The following is a 25,335-nucleotide window of genomic DNA, read 5'->3' on the forward strand; positions in this document are numbered from 1 at the left end:
TGATCTACCATCTGACTTTGTACCAATGTCATGCAGGTTTTATCACTATTGCTCTGTAGTAGAAGTAGGGGTCAGGGATGGTGATTCCCCCAGAAGTTCCTTTATTATTGGGAATTGTTTTTGCTATCCTGGTTTTTCCCAGACAAATTTGAGAATTGCTTTTTCTATCTCTGTGAAGAATTGAGTTGGAATTTTGATAGGGATTGCATTGGCTCTTATTCCAATTTTGTGAGACTGAGAATAAAATATCTCTGAATCACTGTGCCTTCAAAAGTGTGACAAATAATAACACAGCTAACCAAATCTGACTCACTGTAAAACCCTATAATTGTTAAATATTTAAACTCTGAAGAAATATCAGGGAATTATTGTAAATTAAATTATTAAAATTTTGGTTGTTAGTCAAGCTGGCTGAAACTCACAGAGATCTCCCTGATTCTGACTCCTAAGTGCTGGGATTAAAGATATGTGCCATAAAGCCAGTCTATAGTGTTTATTTTAATTGCAGAATTAAACACTAGGAAATTTATGTTCAAATTAATAGAAAATAATATCTTTGAATTTTCACTGAATACTACCAAGTAAGTGCATAATCATATTGGCAATGTCTTGATTAAAAATTGTTGAAAGATAAATGTTTTATTTTTGGTATAGTTGAAAAGATATTAGGGACACATACACATAGAAACACACAGAAGTAAAACTGTCAAAACACAAAAAGGTAATTTTATCAGATTTACTTAATAGGAAAAATATGTTTTGAAGCCCTCCAAATTGAAGTCATGAAGTAATTTCGAGGGCAAACTTTTGAGCTAAAAGATGGGGTACATCTTTTAGCTAAATGGTCTGATACATGAATGTCTTCTTTGAATATCGTGTTTATAAGCATTCATGTTTATCAATCAGAAAGGAAGAAAAATAGTTTTCAAGTCAAAAGATAAAAATAGACCTGCGAGGAGAGGTAAGACCAACTTTTCTGCTCCAAGCAACCTGCCTGGTGGCACCAGGACACACAAAGGCAGAAGTCTTCTGGGACAGGACATTTCCGGTTTCTGGCTATGCCAGGAACTGAAGTGAACTGATCCTACAATTCCCTCTACCCAAATCCCATGGGAGAGAGAACTGAACACCCAGATGTGCGAACAATCCTAAGACCGCAGGACAGCCTGCCACCTCTGCCCACTTCTACCCACTTCTGCCCAGATTCCCTGCCCAAGAGGAAACTGCATAGTGCCTCTGGATACAGGAATACAGGAGCAGTCAGTGGCAGGAACCAGCTGGTTTCTGGCTGTGCCCAGAACTGAACTGAACCAGAACCACAGCTCCCTGCACCCAAATCTCGTGGGGGAGAGAGCAGGAACCTCAGAAGTGCAGACACTCCTGAGAATTCAGATTTGACAAACACTTTCTGCCCACATTCTTGACCCAAGAGGAAATTGCCTAGTGCCATCTGTACCCCATAGGCACAGGGACATAGGAGCAGTCATGGGGCAGGACCCTTACAATTTCTGCCTGTGCCTAGAACTGAAAACAAGTCACCAGGAGTGCCTCCAAACCTGAGAGCTGAGCTCTCTGTTCCCACATCCAGCTGAAAGAAAACAGGTCTACAGGAGTGCTGACACACAGGCCTATAGGAGGGGCAAGTCACTTTCAGAGTCAGCAAAACAAGCCAACATCAGAGGCAACTTGATGGCAAAAGGCAAGCACAGGAACCTAAGCAAGAGAAACCAAGACTACTTGGCATCATCAGAGCCCAGTTTTCCCACGAAAACAAATACTGGGTATCCAAATATAACGAAAAAGCAAGATTTAGATTTAAAATCACATTTTATGATGACAATGGAGGACTTTAAGAAGGACAAAAATAACTCCCTTAAAGAAATACAGGACAACACAAGTAAACAAATAGAAGTCCTAAAAGAGGAAACACGAAAATCCCTTAAAGAATTACAGAAAACACAACCAAACAGGTGAAGGAGTTGACCAAAACCATCCAGTATTAAAAATTGAAAATAGAAACAATAAAGAAAGCACAAAGGGAGACAACCCTGGAGATAAAAAAAAATCTACGGAAGAGATCAGGAGTCATAAATGCAAGCATCACCAACACAATACAAGAGATAGAAGAGAGAATTTCAGGAGCAGAAGATACCATAGAAAACATCTACACAACCACCAAAAATAATGTATAAAGCAAAAAGCTCCTATTCCAAAACATCCAGGAAATCCAGGACACAAGGAGAAGATCAAACCTAAGGATAATAGGTATAGAAGAGAGCAAAGATTCCCAACTTAAATGGTCAGTAAATATATTCAACAAAATTAAAGAGGAAAACTTCTCAACCCTAAAGAAAGAGATGCCCACGATCATACAAGAAACCTACAGAACTCCAAATAGATTGAACCAGAAAAGAAACTTCTCCTATCACATAATAGCCATAACACCCAACACACAAAACAAAGAAAGAATATTAAAAGCCATAAGGGAAAAAGGTCAAGTAACATATAAAGGTAGATCTATAAGAATTACACCAGATTTCTCACCAGAGATTATGAAAGTTAGAAGATCCTGAACAAATGTCATACAGACACTAAGAGAGCACAGATGCCAGACCAAGCTACTATATTGAGCAAAACTCTCAATTAACATAGATGGAGAGACCTAGATATTCAATGACAAGACCAAATTTACACAATATCATTCTACAAATCAAGCCCTACAACAGATAATAGGTGTAAAACTCCAATACAAGAAGGGAAACTACACCCTAGAAAAAGCAAGAAAATACTCTCCTTGCAATGAAACACAAAGAACAGAGACACACAAACTTAATTCCACCTCTAACAATGAAAATAACAGGAAGCAACAATCACTATTCCTTAATATGTTTTAACATTAATGGACTCAATTCCCCAATAAAAAGACATAGACTAATAGACTAGATACGTAAAGAGGACCCAGCATTTTGCTACATACAGGAAATACACCTCAGAGACAAAGATGGACACTACCTCAGAGTGAAAGGCTGGGGAACAATTTTCCAAGTAAATGGCCTGAAGAAACAAGCTGGAGTAGCCATTCTAATATCAAATAAAATCGACTTTCAACCAAAAGTCATCAAAAAAGATAAGGAAGGACACGTCCTATTCATCAAAGGAAAAATTCACCAAGATGATCTCTCAGTCCTAAATATCTATGCTCCAAATGCAAGGGCACCTACATTCATAACAGAAACCTTACTAATGCTCAAATCACCTCACACATTGCACCTCACACAATAATAGAAAGAGATTTCAACACCCCACACTTATCAATGGACAGATCATGGAAACAGAAATTAAAGAGAGACATAGAGAAACTAACAGAAGTTATGAACCAAATTGACTTGACAGATATTTATAGAACATTTCATCCTAAAACAAAAGAATATCTTCTTCTCCCCACCTCATGGTACATTCTCCAAAACTAACCATACAATCAGTCACAAACAGGCCTCAACAGATACAAGAAGATTGAAGTAATCCCATGCAATCTATCAGATCACCATGGACTAAGATTGGCCTTCAATAACAACAAAACCTGGAGAAAGCCCATGTATACATGGAAGTTGAACAATGCTCTATTCAATGATAACTTGGTCAAGGAAAAAATAAAAAAAGAAATTAAAGACTTTTTAGAATTTAATGAAAATGAAGCACAACATACCCAAACTTATGGGACACAATGAAAGCAGTGCTAAAAGGAAAACTCATAGCTCTGAGTGCCTCCAAAAAGAAACAGGAGAGAGCATACATTAGCAGCTTGACAGCACAACTAAACACCTTTAGAACAAGAAGAAACAAATACACCCAGGAGGAGTAGAAGGCAGGAAATAATCAAAGTCAGGGCTGAAATCAACCATGTAGAAACAAAAAGGACTATACAAAAAATGAACAAAATGAGGAGCTGGTTCTTTGAGAAAATCAACAAGATAGATAAACCCTTAGCAGACTAACCAGAGGGTACAGAGACAGTATTCAAATTAACAAAAATCAAAAAGGAAAAGGAAAACATAAAAACAGAATCTGAGGAAATTAAAAAAATCATAAGATCCTACTATAAAAACCTATATTCAGCACAACTAGAAAATCTGAAGGAAATGGACAACTTTATAGACAAATTCCAGGTACCAAAGTTATATCAGGATCAGATAAACCATCTAAGCAACCCCATACCTCCTAAAGAGATAGAAGCAATCATTAAAAGTCTCCCAACTAAAAAGAGTCCAGGACCAGATGGGTTTAGTGCAGAATTCTATCAGACCTTCATAGAAACACCTCATACCAATACTATCCAAACTATTCCACAAAATAGAAACAGACAGAGCACTACCAAATTCCTTCTGTAAAGCCACAATTACTCATACCTCAAGCATGCAAAGACCCAACAAAGGAAGCAACTTCAGACCAATTTCCCTTATGAATATCGATGCAAAAATAGTCAATAAAATTCTCACAAACCGAATCCAAGAACACATCAAAACAATCATCCATCATGATCAAGTAGGCTTCATCCCAGGGATGCAGGGATGGCTCAGTATTTGGAAATCTATCAATGTAACCCACTATATAAACAAACTCAAAGAAAAAAAACCAAATGATCTTTTCACTAGAGGCTGAATAAGCATTTGACAAAATTTGAAACCCGTTCATGATAAAACTTCCGGAAAAATCAGGAATGGAAGGCCCATACCTAAACATAGTAAAAGAAATATACACCAAACCATTAAACTAAATGGAGAGAAACTTGAAGCAATCCCACTAAGATCAGGGGCTAGACAAGGCTGCACACTCTCTCCTTACTTATTCAATATAGTTCTCAAAGTCCTAGCCTGAGTAATCAGACAACAAAAGGAGGTCAAAGGGTTACAAATTGGAATGGAAGAAATCAAAATATCACTATTTGCGATGATAGGATAGTTTAGTGAAGTGACCCCAAAAGTTACACCAGGGAACTACTAAGCCTGATAAACAACTTCAGGAAAGTGGCTGGGTATAAAATTAACTCAAACAAATCAGTAGCCTTTCTCTACTCAAAGGATAAACAGGCTGAGAAAGAAATTAAGGAAATGACACCCTTCACAATAGTCCCAAATAATATAAAATACCTCAATGTGACTCTAACCAAGCATGTGAAAGATCTGTATGACAAGAACTTCAAGTCTCTGAAGAAAGAAATTGAAGAAGTACTCAGAAGATGGAAAGAACTCCCATTCTCATGAATTGGCAGGATTAATATAGTAAAAAATGGCCATTTGGCCAAAAGCAATCTACACAGATTCAATGCAATCCCCATCAAAATTCGAACTCAATTTTTCATAGAGTTAGAAAAAGCAATTTGCAAATTCGTTTGGAATAACAAAAGAAAAACAATAAAACAAAACAGGATATCGAAAACTATACTCAACAACAAAAGAACTTCTAGAAGAATTGCCATCTCTGACCTCAAGCAGTCTTACAGAGCAATTGTGATAAAACTGTATGGTATTGGTACAGAGACAGGCAAGTTGATCAGTGGAATAGAATTGAAGTCCCACAAATGAACCCACACACATATGGTCACTTGATCTTCAACAAAGGAACTAAAACCATCCAATGGAAAAAAGATAGCATTCTCAACAAATGGTGCTGGTTCAACTGGAGGTCAGCATGTAGAAGAATGCAAATTGATCCATTCTTATTGTCCTATACAATGCTTAAGTCCAAGTGGATCAAGGATCTCCCCATAAAACCAGATACACTAAAACTAATAGTAGAAAAAGTGAGGAAGAGTCTTGATCACATGGGCACTGGGGAAAATTTCCTGAACAAAACACCAATGGCTTAAGCTCTAAGATCAAGAATCCACAAATGGGACCTCGTAAAACTGCAAAACTTCTGTAAGGCAAAGGACACTGTCATTAGGACAAAATGGCAACCAACAGATTGTTAAAAGATCTTTATAAATCCCACATCTGATAAGGCTAATATCCAAAATGTACAAAGAACTCAAGAAGTTAGACTTCAGAGAATCAAATAACCCTATTAAAAAATGGGGTACATAGGTAAACAAAGAATTCTCAGCTGAGGAATATCGAATGGCTGAGAAGTACATAAAGAAATGTTCAACATCCTTAGTCATCAGGGAAACACAAATCAAAACAACCCTAAGATTCCACCTCACACCAGTCAGAATGGCTAAGATCAAAACTCAGGTGACAACAGATGCTGGCAGGGATGTGGAGAAAGAGGAACACTCCTCCATTGTTGGTGGGATTGCGAAGTGGTACAACCACTCTGGAAATCAATCTGGCAGTGCCTCAGAAAATTGGACATTCTACTACCTGAGGACCCAGCTATACCTCTCCTGGGCATATACCCAAAGGATGTTCCAACATATGACAAAGACACATGCTCCACTATGTTCATAGCAGCCTTATTTATAATAGCCAGAAGCTGGAAAGAACCTAGATGCCCTTCAACAGAGTAATGCATTCAGAAAACCTGGTACATCTACACAATGGAGTACTACTTAGCTATCAAAAACAATGACTTCATAAAATTAAGAGGCAAATGGATTGAACTAGAAAACATCATCCTGAGTGAGGTAACCCAATCACAGGAAAACACACATAGTATGCACTCACTGATAAGTGGATATTAGCACAAACGCTCAAATTACCCAAGATACAATCCAGAGACCTCAAGAACCTCAAGAAGAAGGATGACCACGACACAGATGTTTCACTCCTTCTTAAAAGGGGGGAACAAAAAATATTCATAGGAGGGCATATGGAGGCAAAGTTTTTAGCAGAGACTGAAGGAAAGAGCCTGACCCACATTTGGCCCATATATATACAGCCACCAAAACTAGATAAGATTGATGAAACTAAAAACTGCATGCTGACAGGAACTGAATATAACGTCTCCTGAGAGACATAGCCAGAACATGTCAAATACAGAGGTGAATGCTGGCAGCAAACCACTGAACTGAGAACGAGACCCCCATATTACAAAAAGGATTGAAAGAGCTGAATGGTCTTGCAACCCCATAAGAATAACAATGGCAACCAACCAGAGCTTCCAGGGACTAAACCACTACCCAAAGGCTGACCCATGGCTCCAGCTGCATATGTAGCAGAGGATGGCCTTGTTGGGCACCAAAGGAAGGAAAAGCCCTTGGTCCTGCCAAGGTTAGACCCCCTACTGTAAGGGAATGTCAGGGGGCAGAAAGGGTGGGTAGATGTGGAGGGGAAATATCCTTATAGGAAAAGGGAAAGGGGAAAGGACAGGGGGCGTAGAGACAGGAATGTGGGAAAGGGAATAACATTTGAAATATAAATAAAGAACTATCCAGTAAAAGTATATAAAAATAATCCAACATAAAACAAATGGCCCAAGAGAGATGAGTATAATATTATAGAAACTTAAGTTGTTTCTTTTAATCTATGGTTTGTAACTTCAATGAATTCACAAGCCACATGCATTTGCCTTCCTTAAAAGTCAAAAAGAGTGGACACCGACTAGGTGCAAATATGATAAACATGCCCAATACCATGTTACATTGATAACATCAATACAGTCTAAAATGCTTTTTCTACTATATTTGTTTGAGAGTTTTATTAGTAAAATATTGAATGATGTGTAACAACCTAAATTTTTATATAATAATTCTATTGTTAGATATAGAAAAATATTTATATGCACTGTTAAGTAAAAGGTGGAGATTTGAGATAGAAGAAATGAGCTACTAAGGATATTAAAGACTGGCCTTTCCTTCAGATTGCTATCCAGTCTGTCCCTACGCATAAATGGAACAAGTCTGCTTTCACTGGGTTCCCGGGAATCCTGGAAAAGAAACAAAAGAAATGAAAGAGTATCAAATTAGACTAAATAATTTAAAGGGCATCAGTTTTCAAAGAGCATTAGATATAAAGTCAAAACTCACTTTATGTGCTGTAGGGCAATGGAAATAGAGTCATTTTTCTCTGTCACGTATCTACCAGTAACAGATGTGGAGTTTGAAGCTTCTAGCATCATTGTGTTTGTCCTCACTATCTTCCTGTCTCTGTCAGCCTGATAAGTGCTTCCAGTCTGTACATCCTAAGTGACTGTGAAAATCAGTGCATGCTCAAACTTCAGAGTACTCACCTTTGTAGAAATCAAATTGTACTTTAAGAGCAAGAATTTTCAGAAATAATTTCCCTTCAGTCGTGTGTGTGTGTGTGTCTCTGTGTGTGTGTGTGTGTGTGCCTGTGTGTGTGTCTGTGTCTGTGTGTGTGTGTCTGTGTATTTGATTTGTCAGTTGATTTATCTACAAAATGGGTGGCCAACTATCTATTCCATAGGGTGGATCTGTGGCTGAAATGAGGTAATAGTGAGGTTGTCCATCTCTCCTATATAATGATATACAATATAATATATACTTATATATAAGATTCAATGACTTCTATCTATGTCAGTTCCCTTCCTTCCTCTTCTCTTTATTTCATGAACAGTTCACTAAACTGTTACTGTTGTTCCTGGGAGGGATGGGTTCCAAATGCCTTTTATTCAACTCTAGATAGTACACCTACCAATATTAATTCAATAATAAAGAATGTAAGAGCCTGGGGAGAAAAATCAATTGGTAAAATGTTTTCCATAAAAGCATGAGTATCTGAATTTAATACCCAGCACCCATGTTAAAAGGCAGAAAGAAGGAAAGAAGGAAAGAAAGAAGGAAAGAAAGAAAGAAGGAAAGAAAGGAAGGAAGGAAAGAAGGAAGGAAGGAAGGAAGGAAGGAAGGAAGGAAGGAAGGCAGGCGGGCGGGCAGACGGACAGAAGGAAGGAAGGAAGGAAGGAAAGAAACGTGGGTTTAGTTGCATCCCAGCACCTGCAATTCCAGTGCTGGGTGTGGAAATGGGGTACCTAGGAGCTTCCTGACTGGCCACCTTAGCCAAATTGGCAAGTTTTAGGTACAGTGAGACATTATGACATTATCTTAAAAAGTAAGGTAGAGAGCAGTTGATACCTAATGTTGACTTCTTGCTTCCACATGTACACATGTTGCTTATGCTCATACCTGCATCCATGTGTGCACACAGGGGAGAGAGGGTGCATAATGGTAGGAGAGAGGGGGAGAAAAGAAGGGAATGACATAGCAAGATAGAGACAGAGAAACACAGAATTTAAAAAGAATATGAGAGGTCTCTCCAATGTAAATGACTTATTCTAATTTTCTAATAAATTACAGTCAAATCTAGACTGTTCATAGTGAAACAGTTATATCAGAATAGCAATACATAGAGAAATATAGAGACCTCAATCACCAGGATGTCTATATGTCTATATCAAATCCATATAGTAATATAAAAATCATCTGTCATTTAAGAAATATAATTGAACACTTTCTCTATAATTAAGTAAAGAACTTGCTACAAATGTCATACTAATATATTTGTATTTTACCATAACTTGTCAGCTATTATTATGGAGATGGATAAATCATATCCCTTCCTATCTTGTCCCATTTTCCAAATAAAGCTGTCTTTGTTTTATGTTATTTCCTTGAAAGCATGATAGAATGGCAAGGACCAGGCCATAATTATACACATTTTTAATAACTTTTATCCTTATTACCAGATTGACTTTCAGAAAAAAATCATTCATTTGGAGCTTACTCTTAGGGTAATTTATGCTCTCAAGAGAAAGAGCTATGTCATAGAAAATATTAAGAACATCTGTGATCAACTGCACATTCAGGAACAAGCAACACATTATAAAAAGCTTAAAGCCATGCATGATGTTTGCAAAATGTGCAGAAATCTCAGGTCGCAACCTCCCCAACACTCCTGGAATGCAATGTTTAAACTCATAGCAAACTAAGTACTCAGTACCAATCAGCTCTAGTCTCTCTGCTTATGGGAAAGTTTCCATTGACCTGCACATCCGAGTGTTTAGTTTAGAGATAATTTTCAATAAACTGTTGTCATTTGAAAAGAAACGGTCTGGACAATGTATGGTCCATTTGGAATCCTGAGAAAATAAACACCCAAGGGAATGCCTCCTTGCTTGTCTTTGAAGCCATTTCTGGAATGTACTTTCCAGATACCCCCTTTTTTTTCTTCTGAAGCAGAAGGTTTTACTTTAAAAAATAATGCTGTTTATTTCGTGTGCCTTAGGGACCCTCTTTTGAAGAACCACAGTCATGAATGGCTGTAGAGTCCTGCTTCGAAGAAACCAGTTCATCCTGCTGCTGCTGTTTCTCTTGCACTTTCAGAGTCTGGGTCTGGATGTTGATGGTCGCTCTGCTGCAGAAGTCTGTGTCACACATACCATTTCACCAGGACCTAAAGGTGAGGAAGAAACCTCAAATTTTATAAAATTTTTATAATATTGTATAAAAATAGATAGGATCTCTTTCCTCACCTCAAATCCGCCCTAACTGCTGTGTGTCCTCTCTCCCCCTCCTTCCTAGTTTCCTCTGACTTCCTGTCTATTTTGGAAATCAGTGGACTATTAGTTATTTACTATAGATTTCCTTGATGGTAGTTTAGGGAAGGTGGAAAAAGGTGAAGTCCTAGGATTTAAGTCTGATGTCAAACCCTGAGGACTCTGGGAAACTCTTCCATTGTATTTAGATGAGGTGAGGATTCTTAACCTTTTCGATTGGACTACCTTCCTTTACCCTAGAGCTACCATCCTTCCTCTCTTTCCTCACTCACACTGATTCGAAAGATAAATTTACCTAGATGGTCAAAAATAAATTTTTCTAAAGTATATGTTTTTTAATTAATGGGCTCCTAAGTTCCAGTGGGGAAGATGTTCTTAACTAAAGATCAAAAGTAGTATACAAATGAATATTTTTTATTCAAAAGTGGAATCTCTGAGGTCAATTGCCTTCAGCTGGAGAATGATAAAATATTCCTTTTTATCCCCCCAGGTAGAGTCAGGGTCTAAGGTCCAAATGCCCTTCTAGCACTGGTTGTCATTGCTATTTTTTCCCTTGGAGGTAGGTGAGCAGTCAGTTAAATAAATCTGTTTTCCTTGTGTCAGCTCTTACCCTTTTTGTTCTGAAAGTGGCCAGTGCAGTGTAGATTGGTTCTCTCCTATTAGTAATTCATGCTATGCTTCCTGAGGCTATTGGGCAAAAGAATTGTAGCTGCTTAAAGTCTCGAGTAGAAAATAAAAGATTTAAAAGAAGAAAGAAAGGAAAGCAACATGACTCGGTGCTTGTCAGTTATTTAAATTTGTATTGCTTAAAGTGCATTTTTCTTAATCATTGAATTAATTTTCTCCTGCGATTGCAATCCAGCTTCTAACCTTTGCTACCATAAAATAAATGGAGGGAGTCACAGAGAGACCTTGGGGCTTCCAAATCATTTCCTTGGTGAGTAGATGAATAATGCAAGGGCAAATGTTCAGAGAGGAAAGTTTTGGTTAGAAATAGTATTTACTTAAATCTATTACTGGACCTTTCACAGCATACAAGGAAATTGTGTTTTCCCTGTGGTATTCTGAAGACTGTATATTGAAGGCTTCCTCAATTGTGCAACTGAGAGAATCTAGCTGAGTTTTTTTTCCCTCTTGAAGAAATGCTACCATTTTCATGATGGAATAAGAAGCTCTTAATTAAATACCCTAAACATAACACATTCCCATCCAACAACTATGTCCCTGGCAATTCAACTACTAGGCATTGATTATACATTGTCAGGCCCTATTTTAGGCACAGCAGTACATGAAATAATAAATTAGTGTCATGAACAATAAAGAGATAAATTGTTTTGTGTAGATTTTCTGAGAAGGTATTGAGTTGAGGCTGGGACATAATACCGCAGAGCAAATGAGGAAAGAAATTGTTGAGACAGGAGCCAGTCTGCAGAATGAGCTTAAGAAAAGCATTAAGTAATTCTAAGTTTCAAAGGGCTGCATGCAATATGCAATAAAATCTGAAATGTTTGCAAAATCAGCCATGTACCACAGCATTCAGGAGGTTAAAGCAGAGGAATTATAATTTCAGAATGACTCTCATCTACTTGCAGACACTGAGTTAATTTAAGAAACAATGCAAGTCTTTATAAGAAACAAAATAAATAAGTTATCTACCTTTTAAAAATTAAACAAAAATATTTCATTTTATCACTTCAACCTATAATAGTCTTTATTGAGAACCAGTAGCATCCATGAGCTGTCTTTCGTCATGTCTTCACCTAGTACAAAGGTAGAGTCCTCTCATTAAAAATTCAAGTACGGGGGCTGGGGATTTAGCTCAGTGGTAGAGCGCTTACCTAGGAAGCGTAAGGCCCTGGGTTCGGTCCCCAGCTCCGAAAAAAAGAACTAAAAAAAAAAAAAAATTCAAGTACGGTTTTAAACTTTGGAAGCGTCACTCTCTTCCTGAGCCCAAGGATAACTGTAGGCAGATTCTAAGCTGCTGTGGGAGGACAGAGCTGTAGGTATGCCTTGAAGGAGGAGCTAAGAGAGTGTTTTGGAACACCGCGTTTCAGAACTTCATATCTTATAGCTCGGGTATGGTTTCCCCTTATGGAGCATGCGGCCTTTGCACCACGGGTGTTCTAAGTTCCCTTCTCAGTAAAGAGATTCCATGATTCTGGAACATCCTGAATCCTTCCCAAGTTCTAGGCATCAAGTCAGATGACACAGGTAAGATAAGGATCTCATCTCAGGACTTGTCTGTAGGTATCAAGCTTGGGAATGGATTGCAAGCTCAGGCTGAGCTCCTCGTTAACTTGTATCTTCGTGAACGGCCTTCACAGGGCCCCAACCTTAGCATGAGTTCTGATGCCTTTCCTCTGCCCCAGGCACAGTATTAGAGGTGAAAGCACATGGGACTTCCTTTGAAATATAAACCATATCTCATTCCTTGTAAGAACTACAATAGGCTCTCACAAATGTCAAGAAGGCAGGTGTAAATACTGCACTCCTGGCAAGGGGGAAACATAGCTTGATGGCCAAGGAGACATTTTTAAGGGGCCTAATCCTTTCTTTCCTCCATGAATAATCAGCTCATTTCAATGTTTACCAGCACAACAATACTGTGCTCAGAAATTTCCAGATTCCCCGAGAAACAGACAATTAAAGGAACGTAACTCAGTTTTGTGCAGGAGAGTGGGAGCTGAATAAATTATTCAGACCAGCAGATGAAATACCAATAACACCATCCCCTTAGTGAATATGTGGTTCAATAGACAGACATGCTTTTCAGCGTCTTTTCTGAATTGCATCCTACCAGAGGAAAAGAGCGAGATTCTGTTTGATCTACTCAAGGTTCAGCCTCTTCATTCAAAAACTTGGCCTTCATCATACATATTTTCTAATTTTAAGATATAAGAATCACCACAAACAAATCTTGTGCAGATATCACAAATACTTATTTAACAAATTTGACTTCTCTATCTTTTGCCTGCCTCTCAAGTGCACCAAGGAGCAATTTTTACGTTAAGTTTTCTAGTTACCAAGACTTCTTCGCTAAAAGCCCCCCATTATGTTTCTTTCTATACCTGAAGCCTTTATTTTCTGCTGCTTAGCAGTGAATGCTCTTTTTTATTTTTTTTTAAATCCCTACCACTGCAGTTTCTTTTAGCAACTTGTGTGAAAGTCTGACCTCTGGTGGTTTTAATTGTAAACAGCATGTATGAGAGAAAAATGAAGAAACAACGTAAAGGCTTTTCAGTCACTAAGGGGTATTTGGGAGGCTCGGCTAAGTAGACTTTGAATACACTGTCCTGTTTAATTTTCACAACGTCCATATCTATTATCAATATCCTAAGCAAATGAATGAGGAAATGTTCTCTAGAGAAGCCAAGTGGAGCTCCCAAGTTCACTCAGAGCTATAGTTACTCTTGAATTTATCCTCTTGTCCAGGCCTAGTCATTCCATGGCATACTTTAGTTTGTAGTTGTCATGTATTACACTTAAAAATATTAGCCACTGACTACCTTCTAATGATTATAGCTGCTTGTTCGTTTATCAAAGGACACTGACCTCAGATCACCTCAGTTCATCAGTGGACACTAAGGTATGTTAAAATGACGCATATGCCCTCATTAATCATTAAAGCTGGTGCTTCATTTATTTGGCAATAAGCATTATTTCACTCAAGTAATACATGTTAAGCAATGTATTACCATTCGAAACCATGTGAGTACTTTGCCACCATGGTGCACTTTAATTATCTCAATAAAGTTTGCAAAAGATATACAATTCCCATTGGCCGTATAAAGAAACTAGGCTTCAGAGTTAAAGTCACTAGTGTTATGCCACTGAGCTCCATTTGTATTGTCTTTTCCAGTCAGCCTGCTGAATGCTTTAGCCAGGCAGAGCATGGCCCTCAAACCGTGCTGAGTGTGCTCTAGTGTACGGAACCAGAAATGAGCTGATTTGGGTTTTATTTAAAACTTTCATTGGTCCCTGTAGAACTCTCACATGGAGAGATGAGGGCACACATCTGGGCAGAAAGCAGTAGGCATATGGTGTATCGCATATGTGTGTCACAGCTAACTTTCTTTTTATACTGAGAGGTCATACTATAAGGAAAGACAGGTGAAGATTATCCCCATGGGGAGGAATAAGCTCTTCCAAACAAATTAATTAACAATAGAAAAGGGACATACATCTGATCGTCCTCTTTATTATTTGACATTGTTGCATATTGCAGAATTGACACGACTTTCCTTATTTCTCCATATAGTTCTCAACCTCCAGTAAGAGGAAGGGCTCTTGCCACTTCCTCATACATAAAATTGGATACACCCAGGAGGTTGAGTCTCTCACATCCTTAGGTTAGACATATATCAATTGCCAGGCAACTCTCAATGATCATTTGGTTTAAGCCCAATTTTGTGAATTTGAAGTCTAGTGGGGCACACTAATGTCGTGCCAGTCTCACAGGCATTGGTGGCCAAGTTACAAGTAGAACTGGGAACCTAGAGCTTTTCATCCATCCTGTTTCATTATCCATGTTCTAACTGTGTGATCATTGGTTGTTTAGTCTGACTAGTTAGCATTAGAGAAAGAGATCTATGAGATCAATGTATAGTAAGGCATAGGACCACATCGATGGGGTCATATCTACATGTAGGCTGCCTAGTCTTTGCAAGTCACAGAGCATGTAAGCAAGTGGATTGGCTTCTTTAACTTTGATATTCCACATTGAGGGTCTTTGGGACCACTCTTCCTACCCATTTCCTTTGAATAGATGCCAAGATAACAACATTTCAAAGCTAGGTGAGGAGGGGAAGTATAAAACCCTCATTCATCAAAGTATAAAGATGGGTAGTGAATGGTCGTGATTTTTAAAACTGTTTGTCTCATTTTAGTAAAGGCATAGCCCTTAGACTGTACTTTCCTCAATTCTCTTATGTAACTATTTGGCTATGTACAAATCTCTGATTGAGACCATAGCACCAGACTCTTGCATATTGAAAAACCTTATATCATGGACATTGTATAAATAAATAAATAAATAAATAAATAAATAAATAAATAAAATATATTTTAATGTACTTAAGTATTTAATATATTTAGTATATCTAATATAATTTATTATATATAATACATAATTTTAAATTTGACATCTTCACTAATTATACATTATATATGTATATATAATAATATGTGTTCACATATGTATATAATTAGCCTTGCTGCCTTAAACTTTTGGTGCCTTCAACTTTAAAAATGTGTTACCATACACACTAAATCTTATTTTAAAACTAAAACAAGTTTATCATGCATCTCAGCTATCATTTATTATTTTTGCCCCCTTCTGGTGCTCTTACTGGTCACCATAAGCTTGCTTTCTCTTTAATTTGATTCAAAAAATTCTTTCATAGGCTTAACAAATTGGCTTTACAAGTGCGCCACAGCTTTCTGCCCCTTTTGGAACTTCATATTAGCCTCTAGTCCCACTTCAAACTCACCTGCAGTCTCCCAGGACACACAATCCCAAGACCCCACTTTTCATTCACTTGTATTTCCCTCTTTCTGTACTTTTTCACCTGGACTTCCCATCATTTATTCCTAAAATGAGAATAATAGTAGGCTTGTAATGGGGATTAAATGAACTTCAAGACAAATGATATCAAAGTCTGATTTTTCTAACCTGCAACATGAAGAAGAAAATTCTCTATGTCATGGTGTCACTGTGAGGAAGAAGGAGTTGAGCCACATGAAAAACTTAGTATACATATTTGATATGGCCTCAGGGATTCTGTGAATGTGCCCAAATAAATGGTTTAGAAGACTGGCTTTTGCACTTTCTTCTTCTTCTTCTTCTTCTTCTTCTTCTTCTTCTTCTTCTTCTTCTTCTTCTTCTTCTTCTTCTTCTTCTTCTTCTTCTTCTTCTTCTTCTTCTTTTTCTTCTTCTTCTTCCTCCTCCTCCTCCTCCTTTTCCTCTTCCTCTTCTTCCTTCTCCTCCTCTTCCTCCTTCTTCCTTCTTTTCCTCCTCCTCCTCCACCTCCTCCTCCTCCTTTTCCTCTTCCTCTTCTTCCTTCTCCTCCTCTTCCTCCTTCCTTCTTTTCCTCCTCTTCCTCCTTCTTCCTTCTTTTCCTCCTCCTCCTCCTCCTCCTCCTCCTCCTCCACCTCCTCCTCCTCCTCCTCTCCTCTTCTTCCTCCCCCTCCTTCTTCTTCTTGTCCTCCTCCTTCAAGAAGAATCACAGCAGCTATTGTCTACCCTGGGCAACACATTCTGCTGTCCTCCAGCCATTGTAGGATGATGTTACAGGTGAGGCAGGTACAGGATAGAAGGAGGCCTGTCATTGGAGGAGAAGGAAGGATGGCGGGAGAGAAGTTTGAAGGAAGAGGAGGAGACTAGGGGAGAGAGGAGGAGAAGAGGAGACGGAGAGAGGAGAGAAGCCATGGCAGGTGATGTTATGATTCTGCTCTGTGTATTTACAGGTTGTTATTAATGTTCTCAAGGGATGGATGCTACTGGGCTTTGTATGTTTAAGTGGGCAATTATATCTTACCAATTGGATCTAAGATTGTGTTGTGTTTTCTTTTATGTGGGGGTTTGAGTGTAGGAAAGTGCGGCTGGGATGTGTTTCTGCCAAAATATCTAGCAGATATCTTGGGACCTAGCGGGGTAAAAGATACCGTTACTTTTTATTCTTTTATATCCATACAACAACAAGCCTTTGCTGGGAGACGTAGGACAGACAACTTATCCCTCTTAGTTTTCTCCATTTAGCCTATGAAACTCCACCTGTATAACCTGGTATCTCTTTTAAAATGCTTCCATCAACCATCAGAGCTCATGCTATTTCATTTCCTAATGAGTCTGCCTGCTTTTATGCATCAAATTATTTGATCTGCAATCTTCTACCATATCATAAAAGTCTTCTAAATTATATTTTATAGCCATATTTGCTCTTTTAGGGATGGATTGTAAATACATGCAGTAAAATCCTGAACTCCAAATAGTCAAGTGAAATGTCATCTAAATAATTTAATGTTTGGGAGTTATTTACTGTGATTGTGCTTGATTTGAGAACTCTGTAAGCATCATTTCAGGTCTCTTGTGACCACTTGAGTATACTTGTATCTTTTTAGCAAATTATTTGCACATTGCTTTTGAGTTTACAAAAAGGCTCATCCATTATTTCGTTTTTAGTGCTGCTGACATGTATGGGGATCACAGCCCTTATTTTAAAGAGAAGGAATCTCAGGTACTGCTTTTGCTTATGGTTCTACTGAACCACCACGAGCCCATGTTTAAAGAGAAATAAAATGTGACTTATTCCCCCTCCTTAACACCATGACCTATTGCTTGTGTAAGCATCACCGTTGCTGTATCTATTAATTGAATCATTTCACATCAGAAGAACTACCCCTTCCTGAATGAGGAAGAATAGATGGACTACTGATACCAACGACTTTAATCAAGTGACAGATAATTACACCTTGCACTCAAGTTCTTCTAGATTCTTTCACTTGTTGTGAGCCAAAGTGATATGGTAAGAAATAGTATTTGATGAGGTAAAACAATATTTTCAATAGTGGTGTTTTACTTGTCTAAAAATGAACCTGTATCTAGGGAAAATGATATCATTTAAAGACTAAACTTAAAGTCACTTCTATGTCATTGGACCATCCTCTCGGCCACCTGAGTACACAGCAATGAGAGATATGAGACTCATACGTCTCTGCAAACTCGAGATGTAGTGAGGTGGACATAGTAATATGAGGAAGGACAAACTGAAAGTCCCCTCAGAAAATGGACATCTGGAAATAGTAATTTATCAGTGTCATCTTATTGCTCAGTTCATCCCTCAGGGATCAAGGCGGGCAGTCTTTCAAGGATTGTGAGGCAAAGCCTGTGCTGAACACATGGACCAAACCACTACCAGGAAGCTAGTAAAGTCACAATGCAGGAAACATGATCTATTTTCCTACATTACAGCAGACCTAAGATGGCATTTCCTTTTCCAAATTAAGATTAGCATTCATTTTAGCTGGCTAATCAAAGACTTAAAAGCTAACATTCACATAAAAGCTAACTATACTTATAATATAATACTGTATTTGTCTTTTTGGATGTGAGTTACCTCACTGAGAGTGATTTTTTCCCCTAGCTTCATCCATTTAACTACAAATTTAATGATTTCATTTCGTTTATCATCTAAGTATTTTTCTGTTTTGCAAATGTACCACGTATTTCCTTATCCATTCTCCTGTTAAAAGGACATCTTGGTTGTTTCCAAATCAGGCTATTATGAACAGAGCAGCAACGATCCATGTTGAGCAAGTGCCTCTGTGGTAGGATGAAGCACACTTTGGGTTTATGCCCAAGAGTGGAATAGCTTGATCTTGAAGTACATAGCTTCCCATCATTCTGAGGAACTGCCACAATGATTTCCCTAGAGGAGAGACAGGTTCACAGTCCCGCCAGCAATGGATATGTGCTTCGTATTTCACATCATCACCGGCATGTTTTGTCATTAGTTTTATTGGTCTTTGCCATTCTGCCTGGTGTAAGGGAAATTCTCAAAATAATTTTGTTTTGCATTTTTCTGATAAATTGTGTTTGAATGTCAATGGAGACTGCGATGCATCTGTAGATTGTTTTTGATACAGTGGCCATTTTTACTATGCTAATCCAGTCAATGCTTGAGCATGGGAGATCTTTCCACCTTCTGATATTTTCTTCGATTTTTTGCTCTGAAGTCTTAAAAGTGTTTAGCATAAAAGTCTTTCACTTGCTTGGTAAGAGAAATTAGAGGAAGTATTGAAAGAGTTGAAGGGGCTTGCAACCCCATAAGAACAACAATGCCAACCAACCAGAGCTTCCAGGGACTAAACCACTACCCAAAGACTATACATGGACTGACCCAGGGCTCCAACTGCATAGGTAACAATGAATAGCCTTGTGGGGCACCAGTGGAAGGGAAAGCTCTTGGTCCTGCCAAGGTTGGACCCCCAGTGCAAGGAAATATGGGGAGGGCAGTAAGGGGGATGTATAGGAGGAATACCTGTATGGGGAGGGGGAGGTGAGGGAGGGGGATTATGGACAGGAAACCGGGAAGGGGAATAACATTTGAAATGTAAGTAAAGAAATATATCTAATAATTTCTTTTTTAAAAAAGAGTTGTTTCTTTGATATCTTTTTCAGTCTGTAATTTGTATATAAGAGAGCTACTACTTTTGTTTTGTGAGTTTTTGTTTGTTGCTGTTTGGTTTTCTTATTCTTTTGTTGTTGTTGGGGTTCTTTTGGTTTTTTCTTTTGGTTTTTGGTTTGTTTGGTTTTTTTTGTTTTGGTTTTGTTTTGTTTTTTGGTTTTTTTTTTTCTTTTGAGTTAATTTTGTATCCAGCTACCTTGCTGAAAAATGTTTATCAGCTCTTGAAGTTCCCTGAGTAATTTTAGGTTCACTTGTATATACTATCATATCACCTGCAAATAAAGATACTTTGACTTCTTTCATTCCAATTTGTATACCCTTGATCTCCTTTACTCACTGCTCTGGCTAAGACTAGGTTTTGAATGGGTATAAAGAGAGTGGGCAACCTTGTCTTAGTCTGAATTTTAGTGAAGTTATTTGACTTTTTCTCCATTTGATTGCGTATTTTCTGTCAACTGTCTTTATTATGTTGAAGTATGTCTCTTTTATCCCTAATCCCTCTGGGTCGTTTATCGTAGAAGGATTTTAGATTTATCAAAGACCTTTTATTCAATTAGTGAGAGGATCGTGTGGTTTTTATTTTCCCTTTGTTTATATGGTGTTTTACGTTTATCTCTTTACACATGCATCTCTGGGATGAAGCCTACCTGCTCATAGTAGATGATCGTCTTGGTTTTGGATGGTTCTTGGATTCCATTGAAAATTTTTGCATCCATGCTCACAAAGGAAATTGGTAATTCTGTAATTTTCTTTCCTTACTGGATTCTTTGTGGTTTTTGTATCAAGGTAATTGTGGCCTCAAAGGAAAATTGGGCAATATTCCTTGTTTCTATTTTGTAATACAATTTGGGAAATATTGGCATTAACTCTTCTTTGAAACTCTGATATATTCTGCTCTTCAGCCATCTCACCATGGGTTTTTTTGGTTTTGGGAAATTTTGTTTGTTTGTTTGTTTGTTTTGCTTGGAAAGTTTTGTTGTTTATATGAATGTTTGTCTGTTCTTTTGGGTTTTGATGTTGGTTTTGTTTGTTTGTTTTTTGTTTGTGAAACTTCTTCTATTTCACAAAGGGTTATATGTTTCTTTCAATTGCTTATCTGATGTTGATTTAACTTTGGTAAGTGGTATATGTTGATGAAATCATCCGTTTCCTTTACATTTTACAATTTGGTGGAGTGCAGTTGCTCAAGGACATAAAATGTCCTTATGGGGCTCTGGATTTCATCAGCGTCTGTGTCATGTTTTTTTTTTTTCATTTCTAATTTTGTGAGGTACCATCTCTGCACCTTTTAATTACTTCTATCAATTTTCAAAAAGCACCAACTCTTGGTTTTATTGATTCTTTGTATTTTAATGTTCTTTCTTTCTTTGAAAATATTTTTAACCCTGAGTTTGACCTTTTTCTTTTTGCCACCTACTCCTTTTAAGTGTGATTTCCACTTTTTGTTTTTTGGATTTCAGGTGTGCTGTCAAGTTACTAGTATGAGATCTCTTATATTTTTATGTAGGTACTTAATGCTATGAGCTCTTAGAATCTTTTAACCTTCATCATATTTTATAAACTTGGATATGTTGTTTATTTAGTTTCTTTCCGTACTAGGGAGTCTTTAATTTCTTCATTTCTGTTTGAGACCAGTTTTCACTGAATAGAAAATTGTTCGGCTTTCATGAATTAGTAAGTTTTCTGTTGTTTCTGTTATTGCTGATATCCAGTTTTAATCTGTGGTAGTCAGATAGGATGCAGAGTGAGACTTTATGTATGTGGTAAGTTTTGGAGGAAGTTCCATGAGATGCTGAGAAGAAGGTAAACTGTTGAGTTTGTGTGAAATGTGTGATTTAGGCTGAAGAACTTTTTGGGATTTTTTTTTAATATTTTATGAACTGGTGTCCTTATCTTTCCTTCATAGTTATTAAGAATTGAACCAACTTCTTGGTGGATTTTTCCTTTGATAAATATGTAGTGTCCTTCCCTATCTCTTCTGGTTTGAAGTATATTCTGTCAGAGATTAAAATGATTGTACCAGCCTGCCCCTTATGTGCATGTGTTTGGAGTAACATTTTCTATCCTTTTACTCTGAGGTGGTATCTATACTTAATTCTTAAGGCATGTTTCTTGAATGCAGCAGATAAATTCTGATTTTACACCTATGCTGGTAGTTTGTCTTTTTTATTGGGGAGCTGAGTCCACTGTTGTTGAGATGTATCAGGATTTGCTGATTCCTTTTGTTTTGTTGTGGTGGTGGTGGTGGGAGGGCGATGCTGGTGTGTGCATGTGTTTTCTCTCTTTTGATTTACTTGTCTGGGATTATTCATTATCTGTGTTTCTTGGGTATGTTTAAAACCTATTTAGGTTGATGCTATCAATATATATGGATATTGTTTAAATTTGGTTTTATCATGGAATGCTTTATTTTCTCTGTCTACTGTGATTCAAAGGGTCACTGTGTACAGTAGTAAATTTTTCAAATTTAACGTTTTCTGACTAAGATATCCATTTCTTCTATCTTGTCTTCAATGACTGAGATTCTCTCTTCCATGCTGGGTATTCTTTTGGTGAGGCTTGCCTCAAAGGTTCCTGCTTGAGTTTGTAAATTTTTCATTTCCAAATTTCCTGCAGTTTGGGTCTTTGTTGATTAAATTTTCTCTTATACAACTTAGACTGTTTTATTCATTTCCTCTTTTAGAACCTCTATGATATTCCTAGCCACTATTGTGTTTTTATGCTACCATCTAGTCATCTGGGACTATTTTATTCATTTCCTCTTTAAGAATCTCTATGATATTCATAAAGATCTTTTTCTTGTGTTTCAGCTATGTCCCAGTAGTCAGGCCCCACAGTGGTAACGTTCCTGGCCTCTAGTGGAGACATATGTCCTAGCTGTTATTGATTGTGTTTTTATGCTAGCATCTAGTCATCTGGGTTTAGGGAGATTATAATTCTAGGTGCTGATATTTGTTGATATTTGTTCTTGTCCCTTTTTTTTTTTTTGGTGTTTTGTTCCTTGGTTTCTGTAGGCCTCTCTGCTTCTTAGGAGAGTACTGTCTGGAAGAAAATTGTTCTGGAATCCTGATAGGTATGACCACTTGAGGGTCCAGGTAAAATGTGTTTTTAGGTATTTGGAGTTGACACTCATTCAGTAATGAGAATGGGCTGGGAAAGGGGGCTAAGGTCCACAGAAGGGAGGAAAGCAGGGTATCCCATCACGTTCTGCTTAGTCCCCTGCAAATGGGGTCAGAATCTTCAACTGGTGTTTTGCTACAGAGTTGGTGAGGAAACTGAGGAATGGAATTAAAGGAGGTGAAGATTTGCAAAAAGCCTACATGGTCTGCTGCCCCTGCCTTCCAGGGGTTGGGATGAAGCAATGAATGTGGTAAAGGAAGTTTTGAAAAGTTCTGTGGAGAAGTATGCAGAGAGGAAGTGGAAGACACACAAATGGTCTTCTGCAGAAATGGGGATGGGACTAGGGGATTGGGTTTGAGGGAGTGGAAGGACAAGTGAAGATTCGCAGTTAGCCTACCTGCTTCCCTGACTGGAATGGCCTGTTTATTTTCTAAAGAGAGGCAGAAATGCTATGGATTTAGATGGGTTGGAAAGTGGAGAGGATCTAGGGGGAATCAATGGAGAAGACATTGTAATCAGAACATATTGTATAAAAAATCTATTTTCAAAGAAAGTAAAATGGGAAAAAGATGAATTTCCATAATTTTTATAGTATTTTTTACCTTGTCCTTATGAGATAAGAAAATATCATTGTGATATTATTATCTATACTACAGTAGCATGCAGTTTCCTGTTGTTCTTTATTCCTAATTCTCTAATATTTTAATTCTATTATTTTAATTCTGAACACATGAGTGTATGTACAGCTAATGTCCAGAATCACCACAGAGTATCTGTGTCTGTCTACTGAGTCACCCCAAGTCCATCCTATCACTGCATATTCCCCAACATACTCTTCTTTTAGTTATAGAAGTATAGGAAAAATACAAGTCAGGGTGGGGAGGAGTCCTTGGAAAGAAAATCAACAACACTGAACTCATCTATGATGTCTCATAGATGTATGGGACAGTGTCCTAACTCCAGAGTCATTCATCTTCACGCAGGTTCACTTGTTAGACAGCATTAAAAAAACACTGTTCAGAGATTCTCCACCAAAGTCTTAGGCACAGATCAGATCTTCCTTAATACAATATTCAATTCCTTTCAGCCCAACACAGAGCTGGATAGCCAACCAAGCACAAATACAACTGATATGTGCTTAATGAACACACAAGTAAAACTGATGCTGTGAATGACACTTGATATCAAAGTGTTGGACAAAAACTCTCTTGTCAAATTGAGTAGTGGACATTAATATGAAGTTAAATGAGAGTGTGTTGCTTAAATAGTATTTCATGGCATCAGTTAGAATGTAGTAACAAGTAACTAGATGGTCTATTACCAAGAAAACAATGCTAACAACAAACTTCAATAATGAAGGAATTAAGGCAGAATTTATGGGTGGGGTTTATGAAGGAAGGGAAAGGTGTAGCTCTTTTTCATTATTTTTGGCGAGAGAATTTTGAAGAGAATCTATGTAAAATGAAGCTAATGAGTTTTCCTAGTACTGCTACCTCTTATTTCTGGATTCATTTCTCTCAATGGGGCTTTTCTATAAATTTATTCCACTTATGTTTCTTCTTCTAAATAGTGTCATACTATACACCCTAGGAGACATAAAACTAAAATAAAGATCACCCTCTCTAACCCATCTTTTTTACTATCAACATAAAACTGTGTTTTATTTGAATATAGCTGTAATCACTGGAACATAATGATAATTATTGTTCCAACCAATGTCATAATTACACATTTTCAGGTGTTTTCAGTTTCTGATTTTTACCTCCAAATGTTATATATGTCTATAAAGAAGTCCTTTGAAGTAAACTAAGGTATCATATTTTTTAATTTTCTTTTTCAATACTAGGGACTCGACCTCATCACTCATACTAGGCATGTACCCTATTAATTAAATATATATCCAGCTCTCTTTGCTTTAAAAGATTATTTATTGCATATTTATTTATTCATTTATTTATTTATTTATTTATTTATTTATCCATGCCATGTGTGGCGGTCAAAGGACAACTTTCAGAAGTCAGCTGGCTCTCTCGGTTCACATTATGGGTTCAGGGGATGGAACTTGGCTCCTCAAGCTTAGCAGCAAGTGCCTTTACTCAGTGAGCAATCTTACTGGACTGTCTTTTACAGGGTCTTATTAAGTTGCTCAGACTAACCTGTAACTAATTATGCAGCCTAGGCAGCCCTTAAATTTTTAATCTTTGTCTATTAGCCTCCACAGCAGTCAGGATTACAGGCCTACAGATGTTTTAATTCTTTAATACATGCACTTTGATTTTACTTCCAGATTATTTTCTAGATGTATTTCTATTTTCAAGAACCATGAGTGAGAAACTTCAACATTCTTTATTATGTGTTCCTTTGATCTGTTATAAAATATAGCATAGATGTTTATAGAGGAATACATAATATATGATATTGATATAATATATGGTATATGACATATGATATATATGCCTACATACACACACACACATATATATAAATGTTTTATATATAAAAAATTTCACATCAAGTATTTGTTATTTAAACTTTTGAGTAATCTTTTTTTTTATTAACTTGAGTATTTCTTATATAC

General features: G+C 37.4%; 1 protein-coding gene across 1 annotated transcript in view; it reads left to right on the forward strand.

The window, feature by feature from the left end:
• The first annotated feature begins 10,198 nt into the window (after positions 1-10,198).
• Positions 10,199-25,335, forward strand: part of Colec10 (collectin subfamily member 10) — a 60,775-nt gene continuing 45,638 nt past the window's right edge. The window contains 1 exon segment of the mRNA NM_001130541.1: positions 10,199-10,355. Within this exon segment, the coding sequence (NP_001124013.1) occupies positions 10,208-10,355 (148 nt within the window). The 5' untranslated portion in view covers positions 10,199-10,207.

This window comes from Rattus norvegicus, chromosome 7 (assembly GCF_021556685.1).
Source record: "Rattus norvegicus strain SHRSP/BbbUtx chromosome 7, alternate assembly SHRSP_T2T, whole genome shotgun sequence".
NCBI classification, from domain to species: Eukaryota; Metazoa; Chordata; class Mammalia; order Rodentia; family Muridae; genus Rattus; species Rattus norvegicus.